We start from the raw sequence: 25,166 nt of genomic DNA, 5'->3' as shown, positions 1-25,166 counted from the left end.
GCCTTTGGGGTTTAGACTCTGGTAGACTGAATCTGATGGGTTGGGTTTGGGATTTAGACCCTGGTAGACTGCATATTGTTCATTGGTGTTTTCTTTTGTTTTAAGCGTAAACCAAGCTGGATCATGTTCAGAATTCCCATTAGTCTGAAACAAGCAAAAAGGGTAAAATGAATGTGATAAATATATCGAATAAAATCATAGTTGTTATGCTTTGTACATAACACATATTACGGTTTGTACCCACCTCTTTGGAAGATCTTGTTATTGTTTCTGAACCTGTTGGCAAACAAGCAGTGGAACAGAAAATGAATGTAGTGCTGTTTAAGTACATGGGCAGTGACACTTTTTTGCTTTGGCTTCACACTGCACAGGTTTGAATGACCTTATTATTAACACATATAAATTAATGTACAGTGTTCATATGCACAAATAATTGACACATGCATGTGCTTCATCCACAGTCTCAAGATTATGGCTTCTATAATGTCTGCTAACCACTAGATGTCACTATGCTGCCCCAAAGCTTTGAATTCTTTTCCAGCCCAATCAGGTTCAAGCCTGAAACATTTCACAAGGTTTTGTCAGCCTCACTGTCATTAAAACTAGGTGTAGAATTGCAGGATATAACTAAACACGACTTTGCAATGAGTATGATCATGTATGCCATTTAAATACTCTCATGTGTCTAGTTAGGTGCAGATGCAAGCCAGAGACTCATTATTGAGGGGATCACAATCTCTGTTGGCATGGCCGCAGATGTAATGAATAAACTGTGTATTAACTAGAATAATCATGCAATTTATTTTGTCAACCCGAAAATAATTCACGCTGAGTGTGAGCAAAGGCAGGTGTGACATTGTGTTTTACCTTTGCCTTTTATTTTGCAGTAAATTGCTGTAATCAGAGCAGCGGTTAACAAAAATAAACCAGCACCGATAGCGGAGTACACAGCCAGACCTGCACCACACACACATGAAGAACCACAGATCAAAATGTCTTCATAATGTTGGTAGAAATGTTGTTGTGGAGTTTAGTGGATCAGAGGGAGAATCACCTGCTGGAGATGCAGATGTTGATGGACCCAGATGACGTGGCCATGTGGGTGATTGCCTAGCTTGGACTCCTGCACATAAAGTCAAGAACTTTATTTTGACTAGTCTCATTGCCAGATGTGATCTTGTAATGAGAATGCACATCTGGGGCTAGTCCATTTGGTGGTGAATAGCAGCAAAATCGGCCAAATACAGTTTACAATCCCACAAAAACCTGCCCCCAAATTCCTCTAGGTCTTTTAACATCCAGAGAGCTGCATGAAGATGTAATTCTGTCCCTGACATCTATAACACCATTCCCACATGATTCACCTCATTCCCACATTATATACAATTATATACATGTGCCCACATCATCTCACCATTCAGATTTTCCCCTATTAGCATCTACACACCAAATAAAATGACTCATCTATAAACACACATAGGCTCATTCTGCTGTCTGTGTTCAGCTTATGGTTGAAGTTTACTACACAGACAAAGGTAAACTTGGCATTTGAAAGTTCCTTTTCGCTTTTGAAATGAGGAGAAAACAACATTTAGTCTACATTTAGCCATAAGGTGTCCCTCGGGCCCATCTAACCACAGTTAAAGCTTAACATTCTAAATATATGCAAATGAGAAGTGTTGGCAAAAAAGAGATAAAAATTGAAAGTATCCCTGTTGGGATAAAAATTTTGTTCCCATATTTTTATTCCCATTTCCATGCAGCTCTCTAGTCCAGAGTACATTTACAAGAACAAAGCCTGTTTCACACGTACACAACATTTTGTTTTCTGGATTTTGGTGCCCATGTTAACAAGTCAGAGCTTTCACATACGTTGCACATGTAGCACGGCAGTGCATTCCAGAGGCAGTATTTGAATATGATTGAATTAGAATAGATGAGGAACTAATTTTCCTGCATGTTGCACAAAACACTAAGAAGAATACACTCAAATTAGCTGTTAAAAACAGAAAAAATATATAAAACCTTAACAAAAACACAAATTCTTTAACTCCCAAATGAAGTAGAAGTTAAACATTTTGTACTACATATAGATTTCCTGGTAGGTCTACCGAGCTTGAAACAATCAGACAGTTGCAATCAAAAAGAGTGAAAACGTGTTGTGCTCTTTTATGAATTATACAACCCCATTTCCAAAAAAAGTTGGCACGCTGTCCAAAATGTAAATAAAAATAGAATGCAATGATATGCAAATCATTAAAAACCATATTTTTAAAGAAAAATACTACAGACCACATGTCAAATGTTGAAACTGAGAAATTTTATTGTTTTTTTTTTGTTTGTTTTTTTTTAAATATGTGGCCATTTTGAATTTTGTGCCAACAACATATTCCAAAAAAGTTGGAACGGGGTCATGTTTACCACAGTGTTTCATCACCTCTTCTTTTACCAACACTCTGTAAGCATTTGGGACCTGAGGAGACACTGCTATAGTTTTGAAAGTGAAATGTTTTCCCATTCTTGCTTGATACAGGATTTTAGCTGTTCAAAAGTTCAGGGTATCCTTTGTGGTATTTTTTTTATTTCATTATGTGCCAAATGTTATCAGTGGTGACAGGTCTGGACAGCAGGCAGGCCAGTTTACCACCTAGACTCTTTTACTGCAGAGCCATGCTGTTGCAATACGTGCAGAATGTGGTTTAATATTGTCTTGCTGAAATAAACAAGGCCTTCCCTGAAAAAGACATCATCTGGACAGCAGCAAATGTTGCCAAAACATGTACTTATCGTTCAACATTAATGGTGCCTTCACAGATGTGCAAGTCACCCATACCATGCACACTAATGCACCCCTATACCATCATTAATACTGGCTTTTGAACTGTCTGCTGATAATAAGCTGAGTGGCCTTTAGCCTGGAGGACACAGTATCCATGATTTACAAAAAGAATTTCAAATGTTGATTTGTCAGACCACAGGACGCTTCTCCACTTCCCCTCAGTCCATTTTAAATGAGCTTGGGCCCAGAGAAGGTGGCAGCATTTCTGAATCCTGCTTATATACGGTTTCTTCTTTGTGTTTGAGTTTTAACTTGCATTTCTGGATGCAGCGACGAATTGTTTTCACAGACAGTGGTTCTCAGAAGTGTTTCTGAGCCCATGCAGTGATTTCCACTGCAGGATCATGTCTGGTTTTAATGCAGTGCTGCCTGAGAGCCCAAAGATCATGGCCAGCAAATACTATTTTTTGGCCTTGTCCCTTACATACAGAGATTTCTCCAGATTCTCTGAATCTTTATGATATGTACTGCAGATAATGAAAAGCAAAAGTTCTTTGCTATTTTACATTGAGAAACATTATTCTTGAATTGTTGCACTATTTGCTCGTGCAGTCTTTCACAGAGTGGTAAACCCCTCCTCATCTTTACTTCTTAAAGTCTGAGATGCTCTTTTATACCCAATCATGTTACTGACCTGTTGCCAATTAACCACCAGGTGTTTTTTTTTAGCATTACACAACTTTACCAGCCTTTTGTTGCCCCTGTCCCAACTTTTTTGGAACGTGTTGTTGGCATCAAATTCAAAATGGGCATATATCTTTCAAAAAACAATAAAATTTCTCAGGTTCAACATTTGATATGTTGTCTTTGTACTATTTTCAATGAAATACAGGGTTTAAATGATTTGCACATCATTGCATTTGGTTCGTATTTATTTACAGCGTTGCAACTTTTTTGGAAATGGAGTTGTATTTTATTGAGTAGAGTAACTAATTCTGATATTTGTAAAAAGATTTCCGTAAAACTTGTTTCCAAAGAGGAAATGCTGCATGCTGCAGCATTGCTAACATTGTACAGTTAAAAAGCAAAACAAGCTAGCTAGCCAAATGTTTAGCAAATTAAACTGTTCATCCTCTGTAAGAGGCAGTACTTATTTTCATTTTTCTAATGTGTTCTCTGCACATGTGAAATCATCTATGGGCTTTGTTGGAGCTTTCAGTGGGCCTTTCAACCTTCCTGCCTTCATGAGTTGTTGGGTTGGTTTATTAAAAAGTCTGTGTTCCCCACATTGAGAGCATGGCTGTCTCTACACATTCTTGCCTCTTCCACAAGGAAGAAATACACAGATAACACCATGGCATCACACAGCATGAGTGAGTGCCATTTCAGAATAGATATTAAGTCCAGAATAATAAACAAGTGCAGTGGTGAGTTACTCACCTCCCTGTACATTCAACTCCACTGTTGTGTAGACGTCAAAGTCCAAAAATATATCAACTCCACAGTGGTACGTCCCAGAGTCCTCCACAGTGAGCTCACTTATATTCACCATGAACACTGCAGCGCTGGTGTCATCAAACAGTGAGAATCTTCCTCTATTTATCCACTTATTTTTAACTCCTGTCTTGATTTGGTCAGTACAGTTTGACCATGGACCCTTACAGAGATATTTTGGGTTTACTGTGAAGTTTGTCTTGTATGTGCAGTTGATGAGGACTCCTCCTCCTGAATATCCGGTCACTCTCTCTGATTCTCCTCCACCTACTAAAAGAGGACACATGTCCATCTGAGTAAAGGCTTCATTTGACTCTGCTGATAGTGATGATTATTTAGAGGAGCATCTCCTTACCTGAAATCAGGAAGAGGGTGAAGATGAGGAGGATCTTCATTCTGAATTCAGGCTTGCAGATCAAAACCAACTTACAAGAAATGTCTTGTATATCCGAGGTACTGAAACTTACACCCCACCTCCTTTTAACTGCATCTTAATCAGAAACTGTGCCATGCCCACTTCCCTTTCTGACCCTGAGGGTGAGCGGGCTGTGAACTTCTCGGAAAGAAGTTGTGAAATGTGAAATGTGAACAAAGTTTAATGGTACATAGAAAATGCTAATGTGAATAAACTGTGTGGGTGAATAATATTTACTTATTTGTTTATCTATTCATTGATTTTCTTTTTTATTTACAGCCTTTAACCAGTCACAGTGTGTATTGTAGAACATGGTTTCGGTGTGCCACTATTACTGTTACAATATTTTTGGTAACACTTTGTGGTCCTTTGGAGATGATTAATAAACTCTTAACAGATTATCAGTAACACATCAACAATATCAGTGACATAGCAGTGCAGCATCTGAATAGCATTACACAACTTTACCAGCCTTTTGTTGCCCCTGTCCAACTTTTTTGGAACGTGTTGTTGGCATCAAATTCAAAATGGGCATATATCTTTCAAAAAACAATAAAATTTCTCAGGTTCAACATTTGATATGTTGTCTTTGTACTATTTTCAATGAAATACAGGGTTTAAATGATTTGCACATCATTGCATTTGGTTCGTATTTATTTACAGCGTTGCAACTTTTTTGGAAATGGAGTTGTATTTTATTGAGTAGAGTAACTAATTCTGATATTTGTAAAAAGATTTCCGTAAAACTTGTTTCCAAAGAGGAAATGCTGCATGCTGCAGCATTGCTAACATTGTACAGTTAAAAAGCAAAACAAGCTAGCTAGCCAAATGTTTAGCAAATTAAACTGTTCATCCTCTGTAAGAGGCAGTACTTATTTTCATTTTTCTAATGTGTTCTCTGCACATGTGAAATCATCTATGGGCTTTGTTGGAGCTTTCAGTGGGCCTTTCAACCTTCCTGCCTTCATGAGTTGTTGGGTTGGTTTATTAAAAAGTCTGTGTTCCCCACATTGAGAGCATGGCTGTCTCTACACATTCTTGCCTCTTCCACAAGGAAGAAATACACAGATAACACCATGGCATCACACAGCATGAGTGAGTGCCATTTCAGAATAGATATTAAGTCCAGAATAATAAACAAGTGCAGTGGTGAGTTACTCACCTCCCTGTACATTCAACTCCACTGTTGTGTAGACGTCAAAGTCCAAAAATATATCAACTCCACAGTGGTACGTCCCAGAGTCCTCCACAGTGAGCTCACTTATATTCACCATGAACACTGCAGCGCTGGTGTCATCAAACAGTGAGAATCTTCCTCTATTTATCCACTTATTTTTAACTCCTGTCTTGATTTGGTCAGTACAGTTTGACCATGGACCCTTACAGAGATATTTTGGGTTTACTGTGAAGTTTGTCTTGTATGTGCAGTTGATGAGGACTCCTCCTCCTGAATATCCGGTCACTCTCTCTGATTCTCCTCCACCTACTAAAAGAGGACACATGTCCATCTGAGTAAAGGCTTCATTTGACTCTGCTGATAGTGATGATTATTTAGAGGAGCATCTCCTTACCTGAAATCAGGAAGAGGGTGAAGATGAGGAGGATCTTCATTCTGAATTCAGGCTTGCAGATCAAAACCAACTTACAAGAAATGTCTTGTATATCCGAGGTACTGAAACTTACACCCCACCTCCTTTTAACTGCATCTTAATCAGAAACTGTGCCATGCCCACTTCCCTTTCTGACCCTGAGGGTGAGCGGGCTGTGAACTTCTCGGAAAGAAGTTGTGAAATGTGAAATGTGAACAAAGTTTAATGGTACATAGAAAATGCTAATGTGAATAAACTGTGTGGGTGAATAATATTTACTTATTTGTTTATCTATTCATTGATTTTCTTTTTTATTTACAGCCTTTAACCAGTCACAGTGTGTATTGTAGAACATGGTTTCGGTGTGCCACTATTACTGTTACAATATTTTTGGTAACACTTTGTGGTCCTTTGGAGATGATTAATAAACTCTTAACAGATTATCAGTAACACATCAACAATATCAGTGACATAGCAGTGCAGCATCTGAATACACTGAAGTAAATATCTTGATGTTCTGTTAATACATTACTTACATTAAGTAGATGTATTGTAAATATGTTACTTCCACTACGCAAAACCTAACCTTACCAACCTTACCCAACACCTAACCCTCACCCTAACCTTAATCTCAAGACAAAACCTAATCCTAACCCTAACCTTAACCTCAAGCCAAAACCTAATCCTAACCCACATCCTGGCCCTAAACCTAACCTGAACCCAAAACCTAATACTAACCCTAACCTCAACCTAAAACCTAATCCTAACCCACATCTTGGCCCTAACCCTAACCTCAACCCAAAACCTAATCCTAATCCACATCCTGGCCCTAACCCTAACTTAACCTGAACCCAAAACCTAATCCTAACCCTAACCTGAACCCTGGCCCTAATCCTAATCCTAACCTTATCCTCAAGCCAAAACCTAATCCTAACGCTCATATGTTTTTTACATGTTACAGAGAGTCTGTTGAGTGTCCATTTAATTTAAAAAAGACCACACAAAATAAAGTGTTACTTTTTGGTATTACTATTTTATTTACTTTACTTGCAAGCACTGTATTTATAGCTCTATTAGAGACTGGCATGTACACTATATTGCCAAAAGTATTCACTCACCCATCCCAATTATTGAATTCAGGTTCCAATCACTTCCATGGCCACAGGTGTATAAAACCAAGCACCTAGGCATGCAGACTGCTTCTACAAACATTTGTGAAAGAATGGGTCGCTCTCAGGAGCTCAGTGAACTCCAGCGTGGTACCGTGATAGGATGCCACCTGTGCAACAAGTCCAGTCGTGAAATTTCCTCACTACTAAATATTCCACAGTCAACTGTCAGTGGTATTATAACAAAGTGGAAGCGATTGGGAACGACAGCAACTCAGCCACGAAGTGGTCGGCCACGTAAAATGACAGAGTGGGGTCAGCGGATGCTGAGGCGCATAGTGCGCAGAGGTCGCCAACTTTCTGCAGAGTCAATCGCTACAGACCTCCAAACTTCATGTGGCCTTCAGATTAGCTCAAGAACAGCATAGAGAGCTTCATGGAATGGGTTTCCATGGCCAAGTAGCTGCATCCAAGCCTTACATCACCAAGCACAATGCAAAGCGTCAAATGCAGTGGTGTAAAGTGCCGCCACTGGACTCTAGAGCAGTGGAGATGTGTTCTCTGAAGTGACGAATCACGCTTCTCCGTCTGGCAATTTGATGGACGAGTCTGGGTTTGGTGGTTGCCAAGAGAACAGTACTTGTCAGACTGCATTGTGTAAAGTTTGGTGGAGGGGGGATTATGGTGTGGGGTTGTTTTTCAGGAGTTGGGCTCGGCCCCTTAGTTCCAGTAAAAGGAACTCTTAATGCTTCAGCAGGCCAAGAGATTTTGCACAATTTTCGTGCTCCCAAATTTGTGGGAACAGTTTGGGGAGTTTGGCCCCTTCCTGTTCCAACATGACTGCGCACCAGTGCACAAAGCAAGGTCCATAAAGACATGGATGAGCGAGTTTGGTGTGGAAGAACTTGACTGGCCTTGACTAGTCCTGACCTCAACCCGATAGAACACCTTTGGATGAATTAGAGCGGAGACTGCAAGCCAGGCCTTCTCGTCCAACATCAGTGTCTGACCTCACAAATGTGCTTCTGGAAGAATGGTCAAAAATTCCCATAAACACACTCATAAACCTTGTGGAAAGCCTTCCCAGAAGAGTCGAAGCTGTTATAGCAGCAAAGAGTGGGCCGACATCATATTAAACCCTATGGATTAAGAATGGGATGTCACTGAAGTTCATACGCGTGTGAAGGCAGATGAGCGAATACTTTTGGCAATATAGTGTATGTACGTGTTCATGCAGCAAGGAATATTGCAGGTGATGTATTTTATTTACTGATTATATATATATATATATATACACACACACACATACACACACACATACACACACACACACACACGTGTATATATATATACACACACACACACACATATATATATATATATACACACACATATTTTATATCCATTATATATATGTATAGTGGATATAAAGTATTCAGACTCCTTAACTTTTTGCACATTTTGTCTTGTGATTTTAATTTTGATAAAGTAAAAGTAAAGCTTCAGTTTCTAAAAATTAAAAAGAAATCAAAAGTACTCAGACCCTTTGCTGTGCCACTCAATTTTCATCAGATGGATACCCTTTGCTTGAATTATCCTTGAGAGGTGTCTAGAACTCATTTGGAGCCCACTTGTTGCAATTTGAATTGATCAGACTCGGTTTGGAAAGGGACACAGTGGGGTCTATAAGTTTACATTGCATTGTCAGGACAAAAACCAAGCCATGAAGTGCAAGTAACTGTCTGTGGATCTCCGCAATCAAATGGTGGCAAGGCATAGATCACAGCAAGACACTTTGCATGTTTCGAGGACCACACTGGCCTCAGTAATTTTGAAATAAAGGAAGCATGTCACAACCTTCCTAGTTGGCCCTTCAGCCAAACTGGGCACCCAGGCAAGAAGGGCCTTGGTCAAGAATTTAAGATAGAACCAAGTGGTCACTCTAAAACAACTCCTAAAGTCTTGCATATAGATGGGATAACCTGTTGTATGGACAACCACCTCTGCAGCACTCTATACATCAGGCCTTTGTGGCAGTGTGGCAAGACGGAAGCCACTGTTGAGTAAAAGGAGTTTGTTAAACAGCATTTAAGGGCTCTGGCAACATGAGGAAAAAGATTCTCTGGTCTGATGTGATGGAAATAGAACTTGTTGGGCAGAACAGCAAGCACTACATTAAAATCATGCCTACAGTGAAACATGGTGGTGGCAGCATCATGCTATGGGGATGCTTCTCAGTGGTAGGACCAAGGAGACTCATAAAAATTGAAGCATGGATGAATACAGGAACGTCCTTGAAGAAAACCTCCTCCAAAGTGCATGCAAACTCAGACTGGGGTGACAGTTTATCTTTCAACAGGATAGTGACCCAAAGCATATAGCCAAAACAACACTGGAGTGGCTTTGAGGGAAGTCTCTGAATGTCCTTGCCAAAAGACTGGACTTAAACCCCATCAAACATATGAGGAGAGACCTGAAGACGGCAGTCCATGGATGCTCGCGTCCAATCTGATCGAACTTGAGAGGATCTACCATGAAGAACTGCACAAATCCAGATGTGCACAGCTTGTATAGATGTTTCCAGGAAACTTTATCTGCTGCCAAAAGCACTTTCTATGAAGTATTGATTAAAGGGTATACTGAATACTTTTGTAAATACATTCGGACCCCTTGACTTTTTGCTCACTTTGTGTTGTGGATTTGATTCTGAATGGATATAATTGACATTTTTACCTACGAATCTACACTTAATCACTCGTAATGGCAGTGAGGTTTGTATTTTTTTGAAAAAAAAATTTAAATAGAAATTATGCACTAAAATGAGGATGTGTTAATTAACTTATGTTCACTTAGAAAATCAACAGACTGCAAAACACAGAAGTATGTGCCAACATTTTAATGGCTGTACCAAACTAAGCAAAGAGTTTGTATATAGTTGTGAAATTAGCCGTTGCTTGCTGCATGAGAGAAGCATCAACTTAGTTCATGTAAATCACCTACCATATTAATCAATACAAATTAAGAAAATACCATATTTCCAGAATAACATATTCTTTGCCTAAAAGGAAACATTATACAGTCTGTTCTTAATAGAAAATGATGAGAATAAAAGTGTAGCATGCTAATCTAGCCACTTCCACTAACGCTTGACTGTAGCATAGTTGCATGAGTCATTCTCCTTGTTGATGGTTGCCGTGGTAACAGCATCAGTAGAACTATTTGCTTTCTTGCTGAAATTCACTGTTGTATATGTTGGACCTTCAGCAGATTTTCCAGCTGAAGGCTGAGTGACATTAACTGAGGAATCACAGAGAATTGTGGGTAACTCAGCTGTGGAGTAGATGTCTGGATCAGGAGAGTTTGATCTTAACTGAGCAGGAAAATAAACAGGATTTGAGAAATCACAGCGTGAAAGTAACTGGACATTATCATAAACAGTTTGAGTAAGTTCTGAGGGGTTTGTGGGTAACTGGACATTATCATAAACAGTCTGAGAAGGTTCTGAGATGTTTGTAGGAAAATCAGCAGTAGAGTAGACTGTGGAAACTCCAGCATCAGACAGTTTCTGGTGTCTTTGATCTGGTCATAGTCTAGTCAGCAGTGGGAACCTGAGAATAGAAATTAAACATACACATTGTTAAAACTCCACTAGTGTTACGGGATGGCAGGGAGGCGGACCCAGTGCAGAGAAGAAAACCTGTGAGGAAAGGGTCTTAAATGAATTTAATGAGGTGATGGAGTGTGAACATGATGATTGTGCACGTTGCGGTTCAGGTTCAGAGCCGATGTACTGATTGGTGGTCTGAGGAGTTATCGCTGCATCACTGGGAAGCACAGGCGAAAATGGCAAAAACACCTCAATGAATGGGAAATAATACGCAGGAGAAAAGGCAAACAAAGGGGACGCTGAAAGCAGCATGCTAAACAAAGGCTGAGGTAGAAAAAGTGAAATAAAAAAAAAAGTCAGAAAACAAAAGACACTTCCTCTGTGATTTTGAGAGGAAGGTCAGCCTTATGTTTTGCCTGTTTGCTCTTTGTGGAGCAAACACTTTTGTATGGCTTGGAGTCGTTCCTTGTTTAAGCCTTCTTTTTGGGCTAGTTTTGGGGCAAATTCTGTCTTTTGTTTTTTCCAGCCTTCTTTCCTTTTTCCTTTCCTTTTCATTTAAATACCCACCTGGGCTAAGCACCGTATCAGTCACCCCTCTACAAAAGTGCGACAAAGTGCTGCTGTTTGCCACGGCCTTAAGTAGAGGAGTCCACAGGTGTGCCAGGTTGGGCCTCATCAGCCCAAGGGCTTCTGGGATTTGGAGTTCCCTGTGCTTTTGCCCTCTGCTGGCGGCCGGCGGCAAAGGCTGGGCCTTTACAACTAGCTCCCAGTGTGGACCTTCTAGTGGCTAGTTTAAGATCTACTGCTTTACAATGTGGTTCCTTAAATAAGACAAGTCTCTATTAACTAAACAATAAGTTATCAACTTTCACTAGCTTTTCAGTAATTACGCTCACCTTAATTAACCACTATTTTTATTCAATTAAAACAATTTAGTAACCAGTCTTGAACCACAGGGGTAACTACATGTCTAATTGTCTAACTGTCTAAACATCTAAGCCCCTGCACTGTCTTTTAAAAGGTTTATCTCCTCTTGGATGGTTTATTACGATTATATACACTGTTAGAAATAAAGGTACATTTTTTTATTCATCAATGTACAAACAATGTAAATGTACCATCAAAAGTACAACAGTGGTTTTAAGGGTCCAATTGTGAACCTTAAATAAGTTTTTCTTAGTGGAAAAGTACATATCTGTATCTTTTCATAACCTAATGTTTACAAACAGAACAATAAAATAAAAGTCTGGGGATGGGACGGGGTGTGTGGAGTCGATATTATCGTACAATTATGTTCCCTGACTAAAGGTACCGAGGTGTACTATTCAGGGTCCCACCCCAGTGACAAGAGGGGAACTGCCCCAGTGACAGTTTCATACTTTTTTTTCTGAGAGTGTAGGGAGACGTTTGTATCAAATAGTACCCATAGCTCAGAGTCCTCATTTTTCCTTTGAAAATTCTCAGTACATCTGAAAACTGTGTGATGCTGTATAACAGCTTAGTTTTGTAACTCTTGGTTAGGCTTGAATCTGTCATGGTGCAATGTGCTAAAAATATGCTAATGAGGGGGTTGCGGTATGGTGACAGGAAACTTGTTTTCTGCTAAGGTACCTTACTTATTTGAAGTGTTTGTTAGCTTAAACAAAATTAAGATGTGTCAAATTTGTATTCCACAGCTATATAAAAAACATATATCTGGGAATCTGTTATTATGGGAGGAGCCTGTAGCTTAGCTAGTCTTATTCCACTACTTTGTTAGCACCAAAGCTTACATTGGCTTAGTGAGAAGACTACAACTGATTTGCAACTATAACATGGGTTTGATATCCAGTTTAGAGGATAAAATCTGAGTGAGTGAAGTCGAGTAATCAGCCCACTGTGCTACAACTGTTGTTCAGTTTATGAACTGAATTTAGTGGAAGATGAATTGAAAGTCTTGATGGTGGACGATGAACTGAGAAGTCTTTTTGTTTCTGTTGTGCTCTGTCTCATTTGGAGGGCTGTTTCCCCATTTACCAAATACTGTAACCACTTCATGCCTGCTGGTGAAGGGAACGGTGGGATTTGGAAACCAGGAGGCAAAGGGAGCAAATAAAAATTTTATTCATGCATATTGATGAATTGTTGCACTCTTAATGAGGGTTAAGGTTTAGGGTGGCTCTTAGGCAATTTTTGGCAGCTTCCCACACATAAAAGTAATACATATATAATCATTTACTATTCAACAGAGTTTATAGACAGTACAGGTTTTTATTTTGGGTTAAGGTTAGTACTGATAAAGCACTTGTATCAATAATTTGCAACCTCTAACTTCTATTTTTCATGTAATTACTACTTGTAAAGAATAATCTGATGCATTGATATTAGTAAATAAGTATAGATAGGTAAGTACAAGTAAGTAAGTATAGGTAAGTAAGTATAAGTTTTAATTAAAGAAACATAAGCAGACCACAGTGGTTCAGAATCGGTTAGTAACTAGTATTAGAATAAGTTAAAAAATTCTTAAGCATTGATTAAAGAACCATACTGTACTAATACTAGTACTACTACTACTAATAATAGTACTACTATTACTTTTACTACTAAAAATATTACTACTACTACTACTAATAATAATAATAATAATAATAATAATAATAATAAGTGAATTTTGTTTGAAGTGAATAAAACATCATGTCTGGTACAAAATATGAAAATAATGCTTTTTCGCTATGTCTTGTGCAATGGAGGTAGGTCAATATTTCACTTTGTTGATTCATTATTAAGTATTTTATTTGGACCTGTTCTAATGAGAACCTGCTCTAAAATACAATCTTGCCTCACCTTGTGGTTGTTTGAGAAATCTCTGAGGGGCTGGCCTTGGGTTGAGACGGAAACTGAGGAGATAGAATTCCATAACATTAAATCAGTGATAAATTAAGAAATAAAAATGTATTTTTCATTATTAAATAATATATGGAATTACTTGATAATTAAAGATAAACAAGAAGTGTGACTGATACAACAAAGTGTTTACAGTCTGTTATAACTCCAGCTCTCCGGATTCATGTGTTTTTATAGCCAGCAGAGGGCAGCACCTGTCCATCCCTGTTAGCCTACTGAGGCCTAGTGAACTTTTTCATCTCGCTTCTGAATGTGTACGCTCACTTACCTGCAGTTTAAATCAGCTGAACATTTTGGCACAGGGAAATGTCTTAGAAAACCAATAATATGACCACTGACTGTAGGGAGTTTCATAAGTCAGTTCAGCATCATAGTACTGGAACTGTCTTTGCTGAGCATTGAATAATGCTGCAAATGGTTTGATGAATTTAGTATACTGAATTAATGTCAGCGTGTAATTGAATGACTATGCATGTGAGCTTAAGGTCTGTTCATACTAATCACAAACGAGTGTCACAATGTAGTATTTTGAAATTATATCCCAGTATCAGATAATGAAGTCAATGAACCCATGATACCTGAGTGCTGCTACTCTAAACTAAAAACCGGACATCACTTGTTTTGTTCTGTTTCCTTATCTTAAAGGGCCCATGTCATGAAAAACTAAATAAAAGAGTTTCATGTAGTATGTGAATACTGTTAAAGTATGACACAGTACCAGCAAAACATACCTGTAATGCATCACAATGAAAATTTATGGCCAACCCAAAATTAGAGACATATTCAGGAATAAATAAATAAATAAATAAATAAACAGACAAAAAGCAAGAAATAAAGTAAACATGCTAAAAGCACATAGGCTACAGTATGTGCCACAAAATCCAGTGCCATCCAAATGATGAATAATGAATGAATTCTATTATTTTTAGTTATACTTTGCATGTTGGCTCTTGTTTATGAACTTTTTAATCGTAAGTCATTTTATTAACTGAATGTACAGTTGGCATCATCATGCTCACAGGGACTTTCTGTTTCCGTTGTTTTGTGATCAGTGAACTGATATGTTTTATTTTGCTGTATTCTTGTAGTCTGCATATCGAGTGGGATGTTGTGTTTTAAGTGGTACTAAACATGTAGGTGGGTTCTTGAGTGTTGTATCTGCTCTTGACCCTCAGTATGAAGAGAGATTAGAATCTGCTTTACAAAAGTTCCTTTACAAACTGTGAAATAGTTTTATATAGTTCACTTTTGATCTGCTGCTGCTCAAGCTGTTTGAATGTGTCTGCTCTCACTGGTGGAGGAGGGTGAAAGTGGCCTTCTTAATCAATATCTTTCACTTTAATTACCTTTAAAATCATTAGTAAAGTGTTAGATTTTGACATTTCAGTGTGGGCCAAATTAATCTTTCTTATTTTTGGTCATTTTTTTCCCCTTGTCCTTTTTGTTGGACTGAAAATTTTCAGTAGTAGAAATTTTTAGTGCATTCCACACAGAAATATAGCTTGATTTTAAGACAAATATTGTGTGTGGAACTGTCTTTAGAAAGATTGTATCATGGTATTATAGCTTTGGTATTTGTGGTAGCCTGTGTATGTGGGTGGTTGTGCCTTGCCTTGAGTCTTGCCTCTCTTTCTAAGAATGACTATGAAGAATAAGAGTCCAATCAGAAGCAGCACCAGAATCACAGACACAACAGCAATCACAGAGGAAGATGGAAACCCTGGTAATGGAGAAACAGAATCATAATTAGAATGTAGAATTTGAGGGTGTAGTTAGTTTTGAGGTCAGTGAACTGGTGTGTTGATAACTGTGGTAGAACATCTGGAATTAAAGTAAATAAATGATGTTTCAAATAAACACTACCCTGTGTACATGATATTATTACTGATTGAAGTGAACCAGGAGATGTAACATGAATGTATGTTGTACCTTTTGATGCATTTGTCTCTAATGAGGAGTTTCCAGAGGGTTTAGATGAAGGTGTGTTTGATTTTGAGCTCTCTGGAATCCTACTTGATGGTGATGAAGATGATATCGTTTCTTTTCCTAGTAATGGAGATAAAGATGTTTAAAGCTTACACATTTAGACTTTTTTTGTAGTGTTGCACTGATATTGTATTAGTTTGGCCCAATTACTGGCTTTTAAAAACAGTATTCAGCAATAGAGACCACTGACACCACAAAGTAGTTTTTCACCACACTAAATGGAGTTTAACTGAAGCAAGCAGCTTGTTGCCAGTTGGGATTATTTTATGCTTGTGACAAGCAGGGGCAAAAATTCTCAGTTTTCAGTTTTAACTTCAGCCATTTAAAAAGCCAAACTCATTATTTTTAGTGAACGAATATGTTGTAAGTGTAGAGGAAAATATAATGTATATATACATGAATACATCAACAACTACATGAACTGTCATTCATACACATTTGTACATTTTCAAATTCTGATAAACTAATGATTTGTTCATAGCTATTGATGGTGAGTGGGTGGTTTAATAAAGAAATGTGTTATAAAGTGTCATCCAAAAATGGGTATATTTTTGTAGCGTTGTACTGATACCACAACAGTATTGCCTTGTTACTGCCACTTAAATACAGTGTAGAGAATACTGATACTATGAAGCAGTTTCTGACCAGTAGATGGAGCTGAAATGAAGTGAGCAGGAACACATCAGTGGTGTGAGATTATTTCACGCTTGAGACAAGCAGTAGTAAAAATACTCATCATAAAATCTGTAAAGCCAGTATTTCAAGGAGTGACATCACCAGCAAAGATTTCAATACATCAAATTTCACAGATCAATTCATATCAAAGAGGACAAACAAGTTTCATATCTCTGAAACCATTCAAATTCAAAGTTATCCAATCAGTACATGCTATCAGTTCAAGCTTAATATGTTTATCTGTGACACAGGACACTGTTTTAGCAAAATAGTAAGTAAGTAAGTTTATTTATATAGCACTTTTTACAACAGGTGTTGTCACAAAGCAGCTTTACAAGGAAATTACAAGGAAATACAATATTTAAGCAGTGGAATGGTGTACATATCAGACTTCACAGGCAGCTGGATCAGAATCGGGAGATGCTTTAGGATCAAGTATCATTATAGGAAGGGTAAAAGTTGTAAAAGTGGTCAGTGCACCCCATATTTTTGTGTCTGTGTCAGAATGCATACTATTATAAACACTTCAACACAATATGGTTCATGTGTTTTTCTTCCACAGTTGAAAGCATTTTTGATTTACAGACATTTGAAAGTACCAGGTGTGTTTGCAAACACTGAACCAAGCAGATGAAAATGACTGGAATTTCCAGTTTTGCCTAAAAATGCTTAATACTTCCCCACAACTTTCCTCACTTCCTTAATTTAGAACTATTAATATTTCTTGAGTCACATGGATCAGAGTATTTGTGCTTATGTGAATCATTTTCACTCTAGTGGTTACACTACTAAAAAAAATCTAGACTATTTCTGTTCAGCCTTAAATAAGACCACAGATAAAGGGGTTTGAATACCAGCTGCACCATTTCAATCACACATCTTAACAATCTTCTGAGCTGCTAAAGTTACAGCCATGTGATTTGGTCCTCTTTAAAATATATAATGGACATTGGCTGGACTTCAGACTCTCTGTAAATCACTGAAAGGATCTTAAATTATAAAGTTCTGCATATAATACTTCAATATGAGATCTACTCACCAGTAACTCTGAGGTTGATCTGTGTGATATAAATCTTGTACCCATGGTCAGATGTCCAGTCTGATTCAGCTCCACACCAGTATTCACCAGAGTCTCCCTCAGTCAGATTGTTCATGATCACAGTGAAGATCTGCTTTCCATCATCATGTAGATACAGATTTCCCTCATTTATCCATCTTCTGCTCTCTTTAACGGATGTTTTATATTTACAGCCAGCAGTGTCCACTCTCCTACAGAGAAACTTGGGGTCACTGCTGTGGGATTGTGGGTATTTGCAGCTGATGTTTACACTTCCTCCTACATGGCCAATCACACTGATGTTCTTCTCGTAGTTTTGATCTGTCAATCATAAACAATCAGATGAAAATATATACATTACCTATTAATACAATAGAGTCCTGTCAAATCATGTAATCCCATAACTTATTAAACTCATGGAGCAGTGAAATGATTCAGAATCTTTTTTTGTAAATCTATTTCTCTTTAATAAAAAATGCCACTAATTTACTCTGACTGAAATGTTTGAGTTTGTATTCATCCACAAATTGACTCTTCATTATGATTCCTTTCCCTGCATGTTCAGTCATTTCTCTAAAGGCCACAACCCATCGCTAGAAGCATGTTCAAATGAGCCTTATGAAGAAGAACAGATAGTGTTCATGTGTATAGATGTGCATTACAGGCTCACATAACTGTAGTCCATATTGTAATTTTTCACAAAGAGGCTAAACATGTCAGTACATAGACATTCAGTTCTGGAGACTACATAAAACAAAGAACTGAGGACTGAGAGAAGTGAGGAAACTGCTAAGTCAAGATCTCTCTATTTCCTAACCAGCAGTTGTACTATTGTTACAAAAATTTGAACACCCCGGTCAAATGATGTTTGTGTTGATTTAAGTGTAAATGAGTTAACACATCCTCTACAGGGAACAAACTAAAATATGATAAAATATATATATATATATATATATATATATATATATATATATATACATATATTATGGCAAGCCAAACAGGAAATATTTAATGAACATTGATATATATGGAATGAACGTTGATATATATACAATAAACATTGATATATATGGAATGAACTTTGATATATATACAATGAACTTTGATATATATGGAATGAACATTGATATATATGGAATGAACTTTGATATATATATAATGAACATTGATATATATGGAATGAACTTTGATATATATACAATGAACTTTGATATATATACAATGAACATTGATATTTATGGAATGAACTTTGATATATATATATACAATGAACATTGATATATATACAATGAACTTTGATATATATGTAATGAACTTTGATATATATACAATGAACATTGATATATATGGAATGAAAGTCACTGTTGAAGGGTTGAGGATGGCCAAGAAAAACTGTACATCAATAAATGGGCATTAACAAACTCCAGGTGGAGCTTAAAGGAAGGGAATTCTGATAAAGTGACCAGTATCTATACACATTGATCCTGTGGACAGAGTGACCTGAGAGTGGCTGATATATGATGTGAAGACACAGATGGGTGGAGTTTCAATATATACATAATTTGACATGGTGCAGAAGAAGAGTCAGATGAGGCCATAACTTCTGTTTGAAAAATGCTCTTTTATTGAGAGCAAGGGAAACAATGGCACTTGAAAAGCAACTGAAAATTGAGGAAGGTCACTCCTAGCCCTGCTCTTTCTTCTGAGGGTCACCAAACACAAACACACTCTCCCTAACTCTGAGCTGGACACAAAATAACAGAGTAAACACATACGCACACTCTAACTGAGGAGCAACAACATAGCAACATTAAATAACAATGTAAACAGTCTGTTTGGGGGGGTGGGGGTGTGGGGGGGAGGTGCAAGGCTACAACACACACAACCCCAAAAGTCCCTCTCTGTCCAAACAAAACATTTTATGAATTCTATTTTTTTTTTTATATGTTCTTTTTATATTTCATCTCAATGTTCGATCCATATACATCAAGGTTCATTCAATATATATAAATTTTCATTCAATATATATCAAATTTCATTCAATATATATCAAAATTCATTCCATATATATCAATGTTCATTCCATATATATCAATGTTCATTCAATATATATCAATGTTCATTCCATATATATCAATGTTCATTCCATATATATCTCAGTAGAACAAAGATTGATATATATGGAACGAACATTGATATATATGGAATGAACGTTGATATATATACAATGAACTTTGATATATATGGAATGAACATTGATATATATGGAATGAACTTTGATATATATGGAATGAACTTTGATATATATACAATGAACTTTGATATATATGGAATGAACTTTGATATATATACAATGAACATTGATATATATGGAATGAACATTGATATATATGGAATGAACTTTGATATATATACAATGAACTTTGATATATATGGAATGAATTTTGATATATATGGAATGAAATTTGATATATATGTAATGAACTTTGATATATATACAATGAACATTGATATATATGGAATGAACATTGATATATATTGAATGAAAATGTATATATATTGAACATTGATGTACATGGATCGAACATTGAGATGAAAAAATGAATAATATAATTCATAAAATGTTTTGTTTGGACAGAGAGGGACTTTTGGGGTTGTGTGTGTTGTAGCCTTGCACTCCCCCCCCCACCCAAACAGACTGTTTACATTGTTATTTAATGTTGCTATGTTGTTGCTCCTCAGTTAGAGTGTGCGTATGTGTTTACTCTGTTATTTTGTGTCCAGCTCAGAGTTAGGGAGAGTGTGTTTGTGTTTGGTGACCCTCAGAAGAAAGAGCAGGGCTAGGAGTGACCTTCCTCAGTTTTCAGTTGCTTTTCAAGTGGCACTGTTTTCCCTTGCTCTCAATAAAAGAGCATTTTTCAAACAGAAGTTATGGCCTCATCTGACTCTTCTTCTGCACCATGTCAAATTATGTATATATTGAAACTCCATCCATCTGTGTCTTCACATCATATATCAGCCACTCTCAGGTCACTCTGTCCACAGGATCAATGTGTATAGATACCGGTCACTTTATCAGAATTCCCTTCCTTTAAGCTCCACCTGGAGTTTGTTAATGCCCATTTATTGATGTACAGTTTTTCTTGGCCATTCTCAACCTTTCAACAGCGACTTTCATTCAATATATATCAATGTTCATTCCATATATATCAAAGTTCATTCCATATATATCAAAGTTCATTGTATATATATCAATGTTCATTATATATATATATATATATATATATATATATATATATATATATACATATATATATCAATGTTCATTCCATATATATCAATGTTCATTGTATGTATATCAAAGTTCATTCCATATATATCAATGTTCATTGTATATATATCAATGTTCATTCCATATATATCAATGTTCATTAAATATTCCTGTTTGGCTTCCCATTATATATATATATATATATATATATATATATATTATATATATATATATATATTTGCAATTTTTAGTGCACAATTTCTGTTTATTTGCTGAGTTCAACAAAAAATACAGTTCAAATTCAGCTAAATGTGCAGAAGTGTGTTGTGTGTAGAGGATGTGTTCACTTATTTTCACTTATGCTTATGCATATGACTGTATGCACATGACTTCTTAACCACACAATCTTGGTCAAATATGAGAAATAATACAAATGCATTTACATTGCAGAAGTCAGACAAGCAGGACTGGAGCGGAATCTCTGAAGAGAGAGACCCCATCATAACACTGATATAATGAGTAGACATGTTCTTAATAGAGCTACATAGACAAGCACTTTGACAACACAGTTCCTGATGTTTGATCTTTATGACAGTTTGTACATTCACCCTCACTGTAACTGATGTTAATGATGCTGGAGGTTTAGGATAATAAACAGGTGCAGTGGTGGGAAAGACTCACCTTCCTTTACATTCAGTTCCACTGGTGTGTTGACATCAAAGTTCAAACTTTTATCAACTCCACACTGGTACAGTCCAGAATCCTCTACAGTGAGCTCTCTGATCAACACCCAGAACTCTGCAGTGCTGGTGTTATGAAACAGTGAGAATCTTCCTGTATTTATCCACTTATTTTTATCTCCTGTCTTGATCTGGTCAGCACAGTTTGACCACGAACCCTTACAGAAATATTTTGAGTTTGATGTGTATGTTGTCTTATATGTGCACTTGATGAGGACTCCTCCTCCTGAATATCCTCTCACTGTCTCTGATTCTCCTCCACCTACTAAAAGAGGACAAATCTAAAGTAAAGTAAAGGCTTCATTTGACTCTGCTGATAGTGATGATTATTTAGAAGAGCATCTCCTTACCTGAAATCAAGAAGAGGGTGAAGATGAGGAGGATCTTCATTCTGAGTCTTTCAGATCCACACCAACTCAGATATCAGAGCTTGTGAAACTTACAGCCTGTCTCTGTTTGACTGTTTCTACAACTGCATCTTAAATAGAAACTGAGGTCATGCTCACTTCCCCTTCTTCTGTTGAGAAAGAGAGAGCTGAGAACCTCTCTGCATGTGGATGTGTGAAACGTGTATGAGCAAAGTCACAACTGAAACACTTTCAAGTGTATTCAAAGAAACTCATTGCAGTAAATGTAAATTAATGGAGGTGTTGAGTTGTGTTGATGCACTTTTGTGTTTCTTTTGTCAGGTTTTGGCCTGGTGCAGAATCTCCATCAGTATTTAACCTCTTAAATGGCCAGGGCCCACCGGCAGGCCCAAAGCTATATTACACACTTCCTGTAACCTAAGAATAGCTTAGCCATTTTGCACTGAACTCCCTGTAGTTGCTAAATAATAAGCAGGCCCACTTTACATTGTGTCTCCAATAACTGTGTAGTTACACATGAATAACATATACAACAACAATGTAACTACTGATGATTTACTCAATGTTACAAGTGGATTACAGAAGTACAGCCTGTGTAATTAAACATGTATAAACTTCAGTTGTGCCCCATGTAATTACACAAGTTTATCTTTTTGATACACTACAGATCAGAAGTCTTTTCCAGCAGTAAAAGGAAGTATGTTTTACATAACATTACATTTATGTTTTGCATGATTACTGTGGAATAACTGTGTTATAACAATGTAATCTAATCACATCACATTGATTAATACAATTCTGTACTTACACTGTACCCATATAACAACTACACAGGAACTTTCCTGTAGTGTAGCGTTATAGTTACACTTTAAAATAAGTGGACAGTTCCTGTGTAGTTGTTATGTAGGTACTGTGTAATAATCCAGTGGTAATGTAGACATTACTTTGGGGGAAATGCAACACATTTAATTAATGTTATAAAAATTGCATGTTAATATAAGGGGACGTCTGCTGTTCTGTCACATTACAGTCTGGTTTAAAGCTAAAACTGGTTACAGTGTCACAGCACTAGCAACATAAATGCTAGCTAAAAGTTAGGAAGGCTAGCAGATACAGTGTGAGTAACATCTTAATGTAAGTTATTACAAACTTCCTTTTACTGTTGGAAAAGACTTCCGAAAACAACTGCTGTTTCAGTCTGATTAAAAATGTAATTACATTTACGTTATTACCCTTGTGTAATTACATTAGAGAAAATAGGCTGTTACAAATATTAACATACACATGTGTAATTACATAAGGTGTCCTTCTGTAATCCATCTGTAACAGTAACTAAATCATTAGTAGTTATGTTGTTGTTGCATATGTTGTTCACATGTAACTACACAGTTATTAGAGACAAGTGGGACCCACACCTTTATAACCTAAGAATAGCTCAGCCTGTTTGCACTGAAATGCCTTGTAGTTACTGAATAAAAAGCCTTAATATGTACTGAGCCTGGGATTTTAAGGGGTTAACATTACTAAAGTGTATTAGTGCCACTCTGAGTTACATTTTGCAAGCAGTCTATCAGTGAATGGATGCATATTTGCATGTTCATGTCAACGATTCTCTACTGTGTCAGAAGGCCTCTACTGCCATCTAGCGCACAGTGTGAGTAACTGAGGAACAAAGTTGCAGTATGACTGAACACTGCTCTTAGAGAAATCTGCATCTTATTTTATTTCTTTAAAGATGTTGTTTTCCATTTATGACACTTTATGTATCATCATAATGTGTTAGAATCTCTATTTTACGATATTTCTAACATGAGACTCTGGTAGACGGAATCTGATTGGTTAGTGGTAGTGTTCAGACTCTGGTAGACTGAATCTAATTGGTTAGTGGTGGTGTCTAGACTCTGGTAGACTGAATCTGATTAGTTAGTGGTGGGTTTAGACTCTGGTAGACTGAATCTGATGGGTAAGTTGAGGTGTCCAGACTATGGTAGACTGAATCTGATTGGTCAGGACCTTTGCATCAGTGGTCACCAACCCTGGTCCTGGCAATCTACCTCCCTGCAGAATTTAGTTCCAACCACAACCTGCCTCACCTGCTCCAGATAATTAACTTCTTCAGAGGGTCTTGATAGGTTGGATCTGGTGGAGGCAGCATTTTAGATGAAGGTTGGAACTAAACTCTGAAGGAAAGTAGTTATCTAGGAGGAGAGTTGGTGACCACTACTTTACATTATGTACAGCGAGGGTGTCCAGTGTTATCTGCAAAGGCAGATGTGTCTGTAGGTTTTCATTCTAAAAAGCAGGAGCACACTAGATCAATTGTTTGAAGGGACTAATTGATTGAACATGTGAAACTCCTGAATGATTGGAACAAAAACCTGCAGCCACATTGGACTAAACTGGACAATAAACATAAGGATATTTTTTTCACACTTGCGCATCATATTTGGTTCATAAGACCCATCCATTTAAATGTTCTTTAGGGAACCAAAAGTGGTTCTTCTTTGACATTGGGCAAAAGGAACATTGGTGGCAATGTTATTTTAAATAGCATACTGCCATCTAGAGGATAAATTAAGTCATATCTAATTGCAATCACACAAGTTTTTTTTAATCATTTTATTATTTGTTATTTGTGAAAAAGTGCACAACCAAATAACCAAATTATATAATACAAATGCGATATTCTCAGTAAATTTATTTGTCTTTTTATTTAATACATTAAATGATCAAACATATGGAATAATTTTCATATTGAATGAATGGACTTGATTTAATAGACACATATATAGCCTTAATAAATCATGGTGCACTGCAGCCATATTTTGGCACACAATGTGAAATAAACTTTAAAAGCAAAGAAAAATACCTTGCAGGTTGTTAAAAGTATATATGTATTTTAGTACAGTAATATCAGAAAATATGACAACTTTTCAAACATGCTTAAAGAGAATTAATACAAAAGCTAAAAGCATTAAAACAGTTGTTGAATGAAAAACACTGACACCATTTGTTCTACACCACATTTATATTCTAGATATATTTTTTCATAAGATTTCCAAACTGCATCCTGATATTTAACCTTTAGTTCTTCAGAGACTGTGACAGACTGAGTTCAGTTAAACTATAGTGAGGTTCAAACTCAAGTTGGTAGACTGAATCTGATTGGCTAATGGTAGGATTCAGACATTAG

At 36.9% G+C, this 25,166-nt stretch overlaps 3 protein-coding genes across 3 annotated transcripts; all 3 read right to left on the bottom strand.

Annotated features, from left to right (window-relative positions):
- Positions 1-139: 139 nt before the first annotated feature.
- LOC118797756 (CMRF35-like molecule 8) lies at positions 140-4,739 on the bottom strand. Its single transcript, XM_036557021.1, has 5 exons — positions 4,629-4,739; positions 4,220-4,543; positions 1,055-1,123; positions 934-957; positions 140-144 (listed from the first exon to the last, which is right to left on the bottom strand). Exons 1-5 carry the CDS (start codon positions 4,666-4,668, stop codon positions 140-142), a joined length of 462 nt encoding a protein of 153 aa, XP_036412914.1. The 5' UTR covers positions 4,669-4,739.
- Positions 4,740-5,842: 1,103 nt separating this feature from the next.
- LOC118797755 (CMRF35-like molecule 8) lies at positions 5,843-6,370 on the bottom strand. The gene is made up of 2 exons (XM_036557019.1): positions 6,260-6,370; positions 5,843-6,174 (listed from the first exon to the last, which is right to left on the bottom strand). Exons 1-2 carry the CDS (start codon positions 6,297-6,299, stop codon positions 5,843-5,845), a joined length of 372 nt encoding a protein of 123 aa, XP_036412912.1. The 5' UTR covers positions 6,300-6,370.
- Positions 6,371-10,525: 4,155 nt separating this feature from the next.
- On the bottom strand, positions 10,526-22,072 carry LOC118797754 (polymeric immunoglobulin receptor-like). The gene is made up of 7 exons (XM_036557018.1): positions 21,956-22,072; positions 21,547-21,870; positions 17,577-17,915; positions 15,806-15,922; positions 15,489-15,596; positions 13,817-13,869; positions 10,526-10,756 (listed from the first exon to the last, which is right to left on the bottom strand). The coding sequence occupies exons 1-7, from the start codon at positions 21,993-21,995 to the stop codon at positions 10,526-10,528; spliced, it is 1,212 nt and encodes a 403-aa protein (XP_036412911.1). The 5' UTR covers positions 21,996-22,072.
- Between the last annotated feature and the right edge of the window lie 3,094 nt (positions 22,073-25,166).

Source organism: Colossoma macropomum, unplaced genomic scaffold (genome assembly GCF_904425465.1).
Source record: "Colossoma macropomum unplaced genomic scaffold, Colossoma_macropomum, whole genome shotgun sequence".
NCBI classification, from domain to species: domain Eukaryota; kingdom Metazoa; phylum Chordata; class Actinopteri; order Characiformes; family Serrasalmidae; genus Colossoma; species Colossoma macropomum.
Note: the sequence above shows the minus strand (reverse complement) of the source record. Positions and strands in the feature narration are given on the sequence as shown.